This window comes from Metarhizium brunneum, chromosome 7 (genome assembly GCF_013426205.1).
Source record: "Metarhizium brunneum chromosome 7, complete sequence".
Lineage (NCBI taxonomy): Eukaryota > Fungi > Ascomycota > Sordariomycetes > Hypocreales > Clavicipitaceae > Metarhizium > Metarhizium brunneum.
In genome coordinates this window covers 135,602-149,949 of record NC_089428.1, presented here as the reverse complement: position 1 = coordinate 149,949, position 14,348 = coordinate 135,602, and the positions used below count along the sequence as shown (strand labels likewise).

The following is a 14,348-nucleotide window of genomic DNA, read 5'->3' as shown; positions in this document are numbered from 1 at the left end:
GACGCAACGACATGAACAACAGCAAGTGCTTACAAATTAAGAATTCCAACTTTATTTTGAAAGTATTTAATCGTACTTTTTGCCCCTCTCCCATCTGACGGCCGACACGTGAATGAATTACTTGGTTAAATTTGACCTCGATTGAATTTGGCGAAGTGTACATCATGGCCATCAGTGAAACCAATTACGGACTGATTCGCAAGGCTACCGGTGTAGCGGCGTTTGAGCGCATCCCCGTGCCAACATTACCCGATGACTATCTGCTTATTCGCGTTGTTACGGTGGCTGTAAATCCTACTGACTGGACAACGCTTGATGCCCCGGGTGATGATGGCACGCTGGTCGGATGTGACTGGGCAGGAACAGTCGAAGAAATTGGGCCAAAAGTGAAAAAGGCATTCAAAAAAGGCGACAGGGTCGCGGGCTTTGCTCACGGAGGTGAGTCGAGTTTATGCCAACGACGACTTTCTTTTAGACGATATATGGGCGTCATTTATTAGGGCTGTCCCGGGAAGGCTAACATGTATGCAATGGAATAGGGAATGATGCTAGACCGCAGACGGGAGCATTCGCAAAATTCATTATAAACAAGGGCGATACAGTCATACGTGTTCCCGACAACGTACCATGGGAGGCGGCCGCATCTATACCCTGTGCTGTCGGCACCATGGGCCTTGGATTGTTCAAGTTCCTCTCGATACCATTCCCGGGACTCGAAGCCATCCAAACCGCCAAAGCGAGCCAAGACGATAACAAGACTGTTTTGATCTATGGAGGCTCAACTGCCACTGGAACAATTGCCATTCAGTTTGCAAAGATGTAAGTTCCATACATGTATGGCGCGGTGCGAATCTTGAAAGCTAATTTATTCAGGGCTGGATACACCGTCATTACAACCGCGTCGCCCAAGCATTTCGACCTTGCCAAGAGCCGTGGCGCCGATTTGGTATTTGACTATGTATGATGGTCCATTCTTTGTGCCTTGGCATTTTGTCCTTGTAAACGATTGCTAATTCTAGCCTAGCACTCTCCGACCGTGGGAGAAGACATTCGCAAGGCGACCGACGACAAGCTCATCAAGGTTCTGGATACCGTCAGCAAGGAGTCTTCTGCCAAGATTAGCGCCGAGGCACTCAGCAGCAAAGGAGGGACCTACGTGAACCTCCTGGGAGAGCACGACGCCCCCCGCTCGGATGTCGAGTCCATCTTCTTCCTCGTCTACGGTATCACGGGCGAGAAGTACATCTTTGAGGGCAAGCACTGGGAAGCGCAGCCTACATACTACGAGTTTGCCACCACGTTCTTCCCCGTCGTGGAGAAGCTTTGGGGTGAGGGCAAATGGACCGAACACCCACGTGAAGTCAGGTCTGGTGGTCTGGTTGGGGTGCTTGATGGCATGAAGGACATGAAGGAGGGCAGGATCAGTGGATACAAGCTTCTGTATCGTGTTGACGAAACCCCATGGCCGCAGTAGAGCGGTGCTCTTTTCACCTTCATAGACAAGTTTAGGTTCTACTGCTGTCAACCCTAGCCGTCATTGTCAAATGAATGATGTCTGAATGAAAGAATATGTTGTCAACGTCCCATTATTCCCCGAGGTTTTGGAACAGTTTCTTGGGCGACGTTGAATATTGTTGACTTTCGAACAGGCGGTGCAAGACTTCCCAAGTGGCTGGACAAGAGCAAATCCACGCTGGCCAAAAACTACAACACCATCTCAAAAGCGAACCCAGCGTCTTCTATCATGGTATACAAACAGTGGGTGTATTATGTTTATCTTCACTAATTCACTAGGCACTTTTACTCAGCCGCGCTTGGCTGTAACGATAGCATTCTGGCAGCTGCGTGCTTTCCCACGGTCTACCCAACAAGAGACCGGCGATGCCTCCGGCGCAGGTAAAAATATTCGCCATGCCGTGACCGTTGAAGCCGGCGCAGATGTATTGCCCAGGCAACTCATCAATCTCGCCTATATATGGCACCTTGTCCGGCGTGAACGCGATGAGGCCGGTCCACGTCGTGTCAAAACCTTCCCCGGATCTCTGTGGCTCATCATTCGGCCCAATAAGCTTGGATATCCTCTGGACGATTTCTTCTGCGACCTGGGGCGTATGTGACTCCTCGGCCTGGACGCCTTTGCCAACAGGCCTACCGACACTTACAATGATGGTTCCATCCAACGGCTTCTGAGCGAAACCGTAAAACATGCGGGCGTTTTCTCGCAGCGCCATGGTGCTCTTGAAGGTCTTGTCTCCAGATGCCGCCGAGGAGGGAATGACAGAGGCGACCTGGACCGCAAACGGCGTGAGTCTCTCAGCCGTCAATTGGCTCAGGATACCTCCGGCGAATGCGTTGGTGCAGTGAACCACCTTGTCTGCCGAGATGACGCCCCGTGAGGTTTGCACACCAAGTTTGGCGCCGTCCTCTCGTATCTCGTCTACCGGACAATGCGTCCATAATTGAACGCCCCGTTCAATAACGTGCTCGAGAACCCAGTGGACGAGCTTGACGGGATGAATCGAGGCAGCCGGCCATTCATACGCAGCCGAGGCGCCTGGACACGAGCTTTTTTCCGCGGCGGCATCTCCGTACCAGCATTTGACGCCCAAGCTGGCCAGATTGCCCCCGGCGTCAAGATAGTCTTTAATATTCTTCTCCTCATCTTCCACGGCATCGGGCCCCAGGCACACGTCAAATGTGGTGGTCAAGTTGAAGTCGCATTGGATCTGCTTGTCCTGAATAAAGGCAGCTATGCGCTTCAAGTTGGTCTCCTCGGTGGCCACAATCTTTAATGCCTGCTCGCTGCCATGGAAGGCCTGATAGCCCGAGAAGTTGCGGAAAGCATCTGGTCGAACGTGGCCGGCATTGCGGCCAGTCGATCCAGAAACGGCCTCGCGAGCTTCGAGGATGAGGATTTCCTCGCCTTGCACGCCGCGTTCGAGGAGATTGTATGCTACCAAGGCTCCTGCCAAGCCGGAGCCGATAATGGCATACGTAGTAGAGGCGGGGGGAGTGTTTGTCTGATTGTGATTCAAGTACTTGAATGCTCGTGTAGTTCGCTGCCAGTACGAGAGACTGGCCGTAGCAGGCGGCAGGTTGGGGTTGACGGCGGTTTGCGAAGGCGCGCCATTCGCCATCTCGGGCGGTAGATTGGAAGCAGCCATGGCGGAACGAGTTTGGTCTACGTCGTACAAGACTGGGAGGCGCTTAAGACACACTTGGCAGGCATAATTGTGTTTCAGTGCCCTTAAATCATGGCCTTGCCGGACTCGCATAGGAAGCAAGTAGCCATGTCAGCTCATGGCTTCAAAAAGCTCATGGCTTCAAACCGGCCACTACCCAAAGCAGCTGACGAGCCTCGGCGGCAAAACATGCGATTTGCGCCGTATTGCGCCATGATATCCCTGCAGCCGTCCTCATTGCTGACTGCATGGAGTGCTGCTAATTCCATGTCCGAGCCATCTGCTCGCGTTGGCGCACTTGAGTCTGGCGGTTTTCAACAACAGCCCACTTGAGGCAATAATCAACTGAGTACTCGAAGTTTAGCATCGATCTGCTCGGGGGGTGAGGGAAGCGAAAATGCAAGGCGTGTGGCCATCACGGTCAGATTCCAAAGTACACGGGAGGTACATTCAGCCGGTCGGGGCCCTTTGGTCCTTGGCAATTGTCCCCGTCGAATGCTTATTATCTGGGCCCTGTCATCCTCGCATCGAAATGGGCAAGGAGGAGGGAACGGAGAAAATATGGGGTTTCTTACGGCCGAATAGCCCGCGCGGTTACATTGAGCGTCGACCTCATTTCAAGCTACTGCACAAGCAGGGCTGTTGAGTGAATCAAATCTGACTAATTCGCCACGTCCTCGCCGCGGGCGTTTTGTCTCTTTTTTTTTTTCCCTTTGCGTCATCTTGTCAGTTTCTTTGCTTGGCGGCTTTGTTCCTTCCTTGCTGTGCTCTTCCACAAGAGTGCCAAACCACCACATGCAAGCATCTCGTCGGTCACACGAGTAGATTCTCCTTCACCGAGCCAAACGTCTTGTTGCGCAAACCATCGCCGCCATGGCTGCAGACACTATCAAAACACCCGACATCTCTGGCGATGATGAGGAAAAGACGCTCCCGCCATCGCCGCCGCCAATGCCACCTGCGGATCCCGCGACCGATATCCCCAATGGCGGCGTCCAGGCTTGGCTACACGTCCTCGGAGCGTTTATGCTGTACTTCAACACCTGGGGCATCCTCAACACGTTTGGAGCCTTTCAAACCTTTTACAGCTCCGGCACTCTATTCACACAGACTTCGTCCAACATCTCGTGGATTGGCTCCATCCAGGCCTTTCTCGTCCTGTTTACGGGCTTCCTCTCCGGACCCATTTACGATCGTGGACACCTACGGGCTCTACTGCTCGTTGGGTCATTTCTGGTCGTCTTTGGCAACATGATGCTAAGTCTAGCCACTGATTACTGGCAAGTCGTCCTGGCCCAAGGCGTGTGTATTGGTCTTGGGTCGGGCCTCATTTACGTGCCCGCCGTGGCCATTTTGCCCACCTACTTCAACACGCGACTCGGCCTCGCCATTGGCCTTGCAGCTTCGGGATCAAGTATAGGTGGCATGATCTATCCCGTTGTTTTCTACAAGCTCATCAACGACATTGGTTTTGGGTGGAGCGTCCGCGTCCTCGGCTTCATCGCCTTGGCCACACTCTCCATCCCCAACTTGGTCATGAAGATGCGTGTGAAGCCGTCCAAGGCGCGTGCTCTACTCGATACTTCTGCCCTAACGGATTGGCCCTTTCTTGTTTTTACCCTGGCCACTCTGATTGGCTTCATGGGTCTCTATACCATGTTCTTCTATCTGTCGTATTATACCAAGGCCAGGCACATCACGTCGACGGCTCTGTCATTTTATATCGTGACGATTCTCAACGCAGCCTCCATTTTTGGGCGCACCATTCCCAACGCAATTTCTGACAAGACCGGGGCTTTCAACCTCATCGGTCCAGGTGCTGTGGTTGTTAGTGTCATCATCTTTGGCATGCTTGGTGCAAAGTCCGTTGCCAGCGTCGTCATTCTAGCGATTCTCTTTGGATTCTTCTCGGGTATATTCATCGCTCTGCCTCCAGTCTGCATTATTCGACTCACCCAAGACCGCGCCAAGATTGGTACACGAATGGGCATGGCATTTGGCATCATTGGTCTGGGCGTTTTTGTCGGCGGGCCAGGCGGTGGTGGCATACTTGCTAGTGCCGGCGGCGATAATTTTAACGGTCTCTGGATATTCGGTGGTGTCGCATGTTTGGTCTCAAGTGCCTTGTTTATCATAGTCAGAGCTTGGAAAGCTGGGTTTAAAATGGTCAAGGTATAGAGGGCTGGTCGAGCGCAGGGCCACAGCCACCAGAAAAGTTTTGCTTGCAGCGAATGGCGTGATAGAGTATCTATGATGTAGAGTTTACACATGCTTCGCGGTAATTCATAGATTCAAACATGTTTACAGAATGGCTTTACATGGAGTAGTTTGTGATGCCTTAAACACTTTCCATGTTAGAAAGACGGCCTTGTCAGATCATGCTAATTTATTCCGAACCATCTAAAAATACCCATGCTAATCCGTGTGCAATTTCTGTCTAGTTCTTGTAATGTCCTGAGACGGCTCAGTAAATGGCGCCACGCAGAGCCCATGCCCGTTTAGTATTTGTAATAAAAAAAATAAAAAATAAAATAAAACTCCAATTCATGTACCATATCGTATGATTTCCAAAGTATTGCTAAATATCTCTAGACTACACGTCAGCCCCGCGCCTTTTTCCCTGTTAATATAGTTGGTATACTAGCTACTATGGTGGCGACCAGCAAAATGACGAATATCCTTCTACCTCCTTTCGGATGGTTTCATCTTTCAGTCACGAGACTATGCCAAGACAGCAGCTGACGGAAATGACTCACCATCCAGCATATTAGATGGAAGTTTAGGGTCAGCTGTCGGAATTTCGGCGTCAGCCTCTACGACATTTTGCTTGCTGTCTGGAGCCGTCGCGGCATCTTGACTGTTGGACGTAACAGTAGTTTGCTCCTCAACAATCGTGATGATTTCTTGCTTTTCCGTAAATGTAGCAATAGATTTCTCCTCAATAAACGTCTCGGCTTCCTTCTCTTCGGTAGTTGTAGCACTAGGTTGCTCCTGAGCAATCGTCGCGACCTCTTTCTTTTCAGCAATTGTAGCAATAGGTTGCCCCTCAATAACTGTCACATCCTCTTGCTTTTCAGGAATTGTAGCAATAGGCTGCTCCTCGATAAACGTCGCGGTTTCCTGAATTTCGGTAGTTGTAGCAATAACTTGTTCCTTCGTGAACGTCATCACAGCTTCCTGCTTTTCAATAACAGTGGGAACAGGATTCTCGACGACCGTCACAATCTCTTCCTTTTCGACAACCGGAACAAGTTCTGCCTTTGCAGGAGCCGCAGTAGCCGGAGGAGCCGCAGGAACTTCCGATTTCTCCACAACAGCCTCAGCATTTGCAGCCTCAACAACCGTCACGGTTTCTGGCTTGTCGACCTGGACGGCATCCTTGGCAATGAAAAAGTATGGTCGGTTATCCTTGTACATGAGCTCATGCGTCTCCCGGACTTCTTCAGAATGGACACAGTGGTAGCCGCCCTCGCTGTCAATAGCAACACAGCTGTGCCAGGGTGATCGTTGGAAAAAGCCCTTTGGTGACGGAACAAGGGCCACTGAAAGCTTGGCCACTCCGGACGAGGGATGCATTGACAGACGAACATCCAAGGACCGATTAGTACGAATGGCGAGTGTAAATGCCTCCGACCGCTGCATCATCTTCTTGGCCGAGTTCTTTTGTAGTTTTTGTCGTTCACGGTAGCTCTTGCCGGCCAGAGCGCCAAATAACTCTGTTTGTAGAAACTTGACCATGCCACAGTACGTTGAATTAGTGTCCGAGTCGGACTTGATGAGAGCTTCAATCTCCTTGAGGGTGCTTCCGTGTTGAGCTTCGAGCAAGGCACGGCACTCATCAGCCGTCGAGATGTATTTCTCCCGAGTCATCTCACTGGCGGGCATCATGCCAATCAAAACCTGAGGATAGAGGAATACTATGTAGTCGAGTTTTTTCTCTTTGGCAATGGCGCGAAGTTCTTCGCTATACTCCCAAGTCTCCTCGTCACTAACACCGATGATGTCTGTGGTGGGTTAATAACGAAGTTTCTCCCGGGGGATTAATATCGAACTCACCATTAAATAAAATACCGTCAGACGCGATATTTACCAAGGCACCAGGTTGGTAGACGTTCTTAATGGCAACAGCTATGTCGTTCAAGCGACTCATACCAAGCTCCTCACCGAGATCGGGCAAGTGACCCAGGACCTTGTTTTCGCGGTTGGCCTTGTGAGATAAAACCGTTAGCAAGAATCAAGATATTTGATAATGGCAGAGATAAAATGCGTACACTCTTGCATGGAAATGCCGGCATTGTAAGCTGGATGGGTTCGTTCTTTCTGACCCAGTGATATACATGTCCAAGGAATTTGGGCTTGCCAGCCCATCTGCCCGAGGGGGAAGCCGGGTCTTTGCTAATGTGAGTCCCAAATGACTCGAGCACATCGAGAACAAGGAGGCATGTCTCGAAATATTTGAGCTCTTCCGTCAACCATGGAGTGTCGATCGGGCCATGTTGAGGCAGCGTAAATGATTCTGCCACTGGGACATCGTGTGGCAGAGAAGTGGTGATGGTTGCTGCGGGAAGTGGAAACATGTTGAAGTATACAAATGTAGTAAAAACTCTTGTAAGTTTAGAGCCGGTTAAGTTGGAGTTGACAAAAAAGGTGTACTTGATGGAATTGTATAGTAGCAACACGCTCGAGTTATAGAGTTGAAATGCGGAGCAGATATAACCACGTGAATGTAACTCTGAGGGTGGTAGTGACCTCCAGAATTTTCCATATTTATTAACGCCCACGTTATTTAGAACCTCGTGGCATGTGCCTAGGTAGCATCGACAGGCAGTGAGACGCACCTAGATCACCGTCGACCCCCTTGGCAACGTACAGCTTGCATGTCAACCAAGATCACCACAACTAGTCAATCATGCCTGCAGGTCAGTCTTACACAAGATCGGAGGAACTTTCAACATCGGTAGAGGACGACTTCGGGTTCCGTCGGAGCGGCAATGAACAAGATTATGGCGCAATATCCGCTCCCAAAGGGGCCACGACGCGCGTTGTCGTTGGCTAGTTGCGGCAGATTATGTTCGATACATCCAGTTAAGCTTCAGCCGCAAACGATGTGTACGACAGAAGCTTTTAGGTGTGTCCGGCTGTTCTTACAATTGGTTGAATTTCTCCTTCCAGGAATCAACCAGCGCTGTTGGCAGGCGTACTAAAGCAGGATTATACCGGGGCATGAACACGACGGATCTCGCATCAGCCTGAGACGAAATCGGTTTAGGCAGGAGGTGGGAACACGGACATCAATGGTCGCACTGTAGAAGCTGCGGCCGAAAGTCAGAAGCCAAACATGTCACTGGCATTCGTGAATAAGCCAGACTATGTGATCCCCCCGTTGTTGGGCGTCTAGTCAGGGCGAGAGCCACAAGTGCATATGCGGTCATACAGAAGGTTATTCTAGGCCTAGTGGAGATTTCGTTTAAAGAGACTATATTGCCACCAGCAGGTAGACCTGCTACACGTTTAGGAATGTAGATGGTCGGGTTGGCCGAAGCAATCTATAATACGACAACAACTACAACAACAACTAGTCTAGAATAGTGGTAATTCAGTAAGCAAAGTACACAGTCTTAAGCTCCGTCCAATAATCAGTCGCGTATCGACTGAATTCACGTCCCTGTCCGGAGCTCTTCCACCCTCCAAACGGCATGTCCATGGCTAATACCGGCGATGTACAGTTAACGCCTACGCTTCCAGCTTCCAACCTTTTGGCCACGCGGATGGCCCGGCTTACATCATTGGTAAAGACACTAGCCCAGAGACCGTACTCGGTGTCATTGGCACGTTGTAAGACGTCTTCTTCATCAGTAAAGCGGTTGACAATAAGCACAGGACCGAAAATCTCCTCCTTGACAAGCCTTGAATCCTCAGGCACATCAGTGAGAAGAGTAGCCTCAACAAAGTATCCGGGAGATGATTCACGGTTTCCTCCCAAAGCTATGGAAACACCAGACTGCTTTGCGAGGTCAAGGTAAGACAAGATGCGCTCAAATTGCGCCCTGTCAGCCTGGGGGCCGCGCATGGTCCCTTCGTGCAGGGGATTACCGCTCGCCCCCATGGCAGACATGGCGGCTTTAATGCCGCCAATGAAATCTTGTGCGAGCTTCTCGTGGACATAGATGCGCGTGGTGGCGTTGCATACCTGGCCAGAGTTCATGAGGATCGAGATGGTGGCGGCGCTAACGGCTTTTTCCAGATTGGCATCGTCAAACACGAGGAGCGGACTTTTGCCGCCTAGTTCAAGCGAGACACTCTTCAAGTTGGTCTCGGCTGCGGCTCGCTGGATGGCCTTGCCGGTGGCAGTGCTTCCTGTGAAGGAGATTTTGCGAATCTCCATGTGCCGTGCCAGCGCCTCGCCACACGGACGGCCGTAGCCACTGAGGATGTTTAACACGCCAGGGGGGAAGCCGGCCTCCAAAGCGCATCTGGCCGCCACGAGGGAGCTGAGCGGGGACTTTTCGCTCGATTTGAGGACAAGGGTGTTGCCCGTGATGAGGGCGGCCGAGACCTTGTATGCCAGCATCATGAGGGGGGCATTCCACGGGGTAATGGCGGCGCAAACGCCATATGGCTGCCTAAGACTAACGTTGAGAAAGCCGGCCGTGTTGAGCGAGCTTTCTCCTGTAATGTCGAGGGCCTTTGAGGCAAAAAAGCGGATTATGATGGGTACCATGGGGGCCAGTCGATCAGGAAAGGCTGGCTTGCCCATGGTGATGCTATCAAGATAGGAAATTTCGTCGGCGGCCTTTTCCAGGGCATCGGCCCACTTGTTCAAGAAATGGGCCCTCTCAACAGCGTTTCGTTCTGACCAGGCGGGAAAAGCAGCTTTGGCAGCCTGGACGGCAAGTTCGACATCCTCGACGTCTGCCTCGTAGACTGAAGCGCTGACTTTCTCGGTGGAGGGGTCAATGACATCGAAGCGCTTGCCAGAAACAGACTCTACAAATTCATTGTTGATGAAGAGACGGGTTTCAACCGTCTTGGAGGTCTTGGTGTGGTTGGGAATGGCCGGGGATAGCTGTGATGGCGCCATGACTGGATGCTGAAGCGTCTTGTTCTGTTTGCTGTCTGGATCTAAGTCGTGTGAATTTGATGCTCTCATAGGGCACGCTTATATACCCCTTACCGTAAGTAGATTATAATCACTAAACCTAATTTTACAAGAACACGCCCACTCCGTTCCGGGCCTGAGACTGGATGGGCAGCAAGCCCCTTTATCGTTAATTCCACTCTTAAGTCCGTCTCCAGAGCATTGTACATATGCAGTGCTCATGCTAAGCAATGCATTATTAAGCTTAAGTCCATCGAACCAGTCTCGGCCCCGCGCCATTTCCGTGTCTAATCAAGAGACCTCTCCGGCTCTGACAGCCGTAATCAGCGCCACGGTTGGGTGCCCAGGCGACCAGCCAAAGCAGGGTCAGATCCATTGGCAATCGGGATTACTCTCCCCTGGATTACATGTTTGTACGGGATACGGAGTCCACGAACCCCGGCTCAGTGTGGCTTGGCTCGGCTCATGGTCCGGCCGAGGGCCGTTGGAGTCGACAGTGCCTGGCATCACCTGCCGAAGAGATTGCACGGCAGTGGCTCAAGGGGCTTCAGATTCGTCAACGGCGAGTTTCCGCCCTTGCTGACCACGATTGCCACCAAAGCACGAGTCTCATGTCAGAGTCGCGGGCGCGGCCGGGCGCATGCATTGATAGGTGCCACAAACCAGGCCCTATTCCTTTGCCGCAAAAAGCGGGTTGCGGCAAACCATCAATTGATTTGATCGACTAGCAAAAGCTTAATCCTTCCTGTGAGTGGGGGGACAGGAGGCATTGATGTCTATTGGTGCTTCGAATCAGTATGACTCCTCCTGTAAGCGAGACGTGGAGCGTATTGCTCTCAAGCTAGTTGTTTATGTAATATTTTAGCATGAATGCAATATGGACTCTGGTATACAACAAGAATCCTCGCTGTTGATCTGCCCATCAGATAGGCAATATCCGAATAGACTTTTAGGTACCCTGGACCCTGTCGTCGGCCTCTTGATGCAGCGCTTACCCGACGACTCCGAAGTCTCGACAAAGCTTTCAGCTGTGTGGAGGTCTGTCAAGGCAACCGCCCCGGGCGAATGGCGTTGTGCCGTGCCGGCGGGTTTAAACAGGTAAACTTGACTCACATGAGCCCAAGTGGCGCTTACGGCCCGTCCCTTATACAGCTTCCCAATGGTATAGCAGACCGTTCATCGTCTAGTTGCTACGGGGCAGAATGGCCCTCTTGGCGCTCCTAGGTGCTCGAGGCTGTCAGCCGTAAGCTCGCTGTGACAATTCCAGTCTGCACCCTCTGTTAGTTGTGGCGCTTTTAGTCTCGGATTCGGTCACCACTATCCTTGATTTGGGGACTCTTTCGTGCTTCTGCTTATGTATGCATTCAACGAGCATGCGCTAATTACGCTTGGCACGGAAGTATTTTATTTCGTCATTTCACTCAGAGCTTGCAAACCCAAGCCTGTCCAAGCTCACGTACCAGACCGTAGGTAATCTGGTTTGATAATCACACACCCATTACGGTCCACCACCACTTCTTTCGCATCCTTGAAGAATGGTACTTTGACATACTTATTCGCTTCGTCTTACCTCGTAAGCACCAACAAGGGGACGATGTCACGCAACTGGACCCATAGCCGGTGCAAGGGATTTTTGGCTTCACAACTCGCCTGTCATCAAGCGAACAAGAACCCGTCACACGGACACCTCTTGAATAGATTGATATAATATGTTGGATTATTCAGCAAGCCGGCGAGGCCTGGAGCTGTGTGCAGTCTTGGACCTTGAAGCAAACCTTTCCTAGTTTCAGGACCGCGTTAAAACCACTTGACCATTACTGACAACCAACCGACTTTCCACTGTCTGCACGCTCCCCAAGTTTTCAGATATGGCGGCATCTCGTGGAACCCCCAACGGCGCATATGTGAGGCTGGTGGATGTCTTGTCCACCACCAAGCTCAATGGCGCACCCCTCGCAAAAGCAGATCGAGCCATTCTCAATGCTCCAACTAATGCAAAACATGACGATTTCATCGAAACCAGCCATGCCCAAAGAGTTGATCAGCAGCTGCTAGATCGATTTACGCAATTAACTGGTCGCAAACCTCATCGTTACCTTAGACGGGGCATTGTCTTTGCCCACCGAGATCTCCATCTCATCCTTGATCGGTATGAGAGCGGCCTGCCAATATATCTGTTCACGGGCCGAGGTCCCAGCAGCGACAGCCTGCATCTTGGACACTCAATTCCATTCGAATTCACCCAGTACGTACCCCAAACACGGGATATGAGCTGCATCTACCTTGTGACCGCACTTACACGATAACGCAGATGGCTTCAAGAGACTCTTGGCGCAAAACTCATTCTCATGCTCACTGATGACATGAAAATTCTCCATGACAAGGACCTTCCCATCCAAGAGGTGCGCAAGTATGACATTGCCAATGCCACGGATATTTTAGCCTTTGGCTTTGACCTCTCCAAGACGTTCATGTTTTCCAACATGGATTATATCGGCGGAGCCTTTTATCAAAACATTATATCCATTGCGCGCCACATCACCGTCAGCAGCATCAAGGAAGCGCTGGGATTCACCGACGACCACAATGTCGGCATGTTCTACTGCTGCTCTACACAGTCGGCCGGGTGCTTTGCATCCTCCTTTCCTGGTATTCTGGTTGCCGACAAGGCAAGCCTGAGAAGTATCCCGTGCCTAATCCCGTGTTCATACGACATTGACGGGTATTTCGCCGAGGTACGCAAGCACGCGGGAAAGATTGGAGAGCTTGCGCCTTCATTCCTGTATTCGAGCTTGTTGCCTTCTCTCCAAGGCGCCGACCAGAAAATGTCGGCCTCGGTGAAAACATCTGCCATTTACCTGACGGACGAGGATGACGTTGTGCGAGAGAAGATTATTGCGGCTTTCCCAATAGGACAGAAGAGCATGGACGTGGCGCTCGAATGGCTCCGATTCTTCCTAGAGGATGATGAAGAGCTGGCCACGATTCAGACCAAGCACCGGGCTCATCAATTGCTTAGCATTGAACTGCGTGAGATTCTCACCGACGTCATTATCAAGACTGTCAGGAAGTTCAAGACGAACCGCCAAGGAATTTCAAACGATGTGCTAAGAGCATTCATGACGCCACGTCTGCTTGAATAAGATGGAAGGCGTTGATTTTACATATGGCACAGCACAGCTCATAAGTTGTGGGAGAGCCGTGGGGACCGAGCGGGTAAATAAAGAAAGTCGCAGTGGTGGGAGTGGCAGTTGTAGTATTTTAGAAAATGTAACGGCCATAAAATAAAGTTGTAATTGACTAGTATCGTCACACAGGTGACAAGGCAGAATGACGTAGCCCATTGGCATGCTGTTAAAAGCAATCGTTCCCCAACTAACCCTCTACGCGTCTGAAATCCTCTACGGAAACCCCCCACCTGGAGCCTTGACATGAAAATGATTTGCCAAAGAGTCTAATTGAGTACAGCGGTTGTAACTTTTATTCCATGGTGGTATAGTGATGGGTTGCTGCGTTGTCAATAATAACCCTAACCCGCACTGGCAGATAATGGGGTTCCATGCACATAGACTGTGCGGCATGTAACTACATGTCCGCTACAATTGTACATAATGTGACTACGCCTGAAGCGGTATGTCGGAAAAGAATTTGCACATGCATACAGCGGTGAGACGCCCTACGAAAATGACCAAGATTGTCCCATCACTTGCTGGTCCATAAGCAACTGCACGTCTTTTACTTTACTCGGCTAGCATGGGCCAATCGGAGAATCGGAGAATCGGCACTAGGTCTGACAAGGCGGCCGGCAAAACGCGGAACAGCGAGGCAAGAGTTCCTCATGGTACCATCTGATATGACCACGCCATCTGTATAATGTCAAGGGCGAACCGACGTCTGTGGCGAATGTCCATCCAGACATCTTGATCCCAAAGGGGACTCTTAGTAAGACCCCGGACTGCGCATTGCCTTGTCAGCACTACTCGTAGACGTTGGTATGTGGTCAATCGTACTGTCACTGCCAAGAGCCCAGACTGTTCTCTCGCATTGTATTGGAATTTTTCTTTTTC

The 14,348-nt window shown here is 51.0% G+C and overlaps 6 protein-coding genes across 6 annotated transcripts; 3 read left to right on the top strand and 3 right to left on the bottom strand.

Moving 5' to 3' along the window:
• Window positions 1-164: 164 nt before the first annotated feature.
• Window positions 165-1,474, top strand: ACTTS2 (Trans-enoyl reductase ACTTS2; the record flags this gene model as incomplete). The annotated part of the gene is made up of 4 exons (XM_014684120.1): window positions 165-438; window positions 540-819; window positions 874-958; window positions 1,025-1,474. The coding sequence occupies 4 exons, from the start codon at window positions 165-167 to the stop codon at window positions 1,472-1,474; spliced, it is 1,089 nt and encodes a 362-aa protein (XP_014539606.1).
• A 316-nt stretch (window positions 1,475-1,790) lies between these two features.
• On the bottom strand, window positions 1,791-3,164 carry puuB_1 (Gamma-glutamylputrescine oxidoreductase; the record flags this gene model as incomplete). The annotated part of the gene is made up of 1 exon (XM_014684119.1): window positions 1,791-3,164. The coding sequence occupies one exon, from the start codon at window positions 3,162-3,164 to the stop codon at window positions 1,791-1,793; it is 1,374 nt and encodes a 457-aa protein (XP_014539605.1).
• Window positions 3,165-4,055: 891 nt separating this feature from the next.
• On the top strand, window positions 4,056-5,360 carry apdF_6 (Aspyridones efflux protein apdF; the record flags this gene model as incomplete). The annotated part of the gene is made up of 1 exon (XM_014684118.1): window positions 4,056-5,360. One exon carries the CDS (start codon window positions 4,056-4,058, stop codon window positions 5,358-5,360), a length of 1,305 nt encoding a protein of 434 aa, XP_014539604.1.
• A 543-nt stretch (window positions 5,361-5,903) lies between these two features.
• On the bottom strand, window positions 5,904-7,759 carry xanB_2 (Isocyanide synthase xanB; the record flags this gene model as incomplete). Its single annotated transcript, XM_014684117.1, has 3 exons — window positions 5,904-7,186; window positions 7,239-7,389; window positions 7,454-7,759. The coding sequence occupies 3 exons, from the start codon at window positions 7,757-7,759 to the stop codon at window positions 5,904-5,906; spliced, it is 1,740 nt and encodes a 579-aa protein (XP_014539603.1).
• A 1,019-nt stretch (window positions 7,760-8,778) lies between these two features.
• On the bottom strand, window positions 8,779-10,263 carry ALDH (Aldehyde dehydrogenase; the record flags this gene model as incomplete). The annotated part of the gene is made up of 1 exon (XM_014684116.1): window positions 8,779-10,263. One exon carries the CDS (start codon window positions 10,261-10,263, stop codon window positions 8,779-8,781), a length of 1,485 nt encoding a protein of 494 aa, XP_014539602.1.
• Window positions 10,264-12,149: 1,886 nt separating this feature from the next.
• WRS1 (Tryptophan--tRNA ligase, cytoplasmic) lies at window positions 12,150-13,424 on the top strand (the record flags this gene model as incomplete). Its single annotated transcript, XM_014684115.1, has 2 exons — window positions 12,150-12,526; window positions 12,593-13,424. The coding sequence occupies 2 exons, from the start codon at window positions 12,150-12,152 to the stop codon at window positions 13,422-13,424; spliced, it is 1,209 nt and encodes a 402-aa protein (XP_014539601.1).
• Window positions 13,425-14,348: the final 924 nt, after the last annotated feature.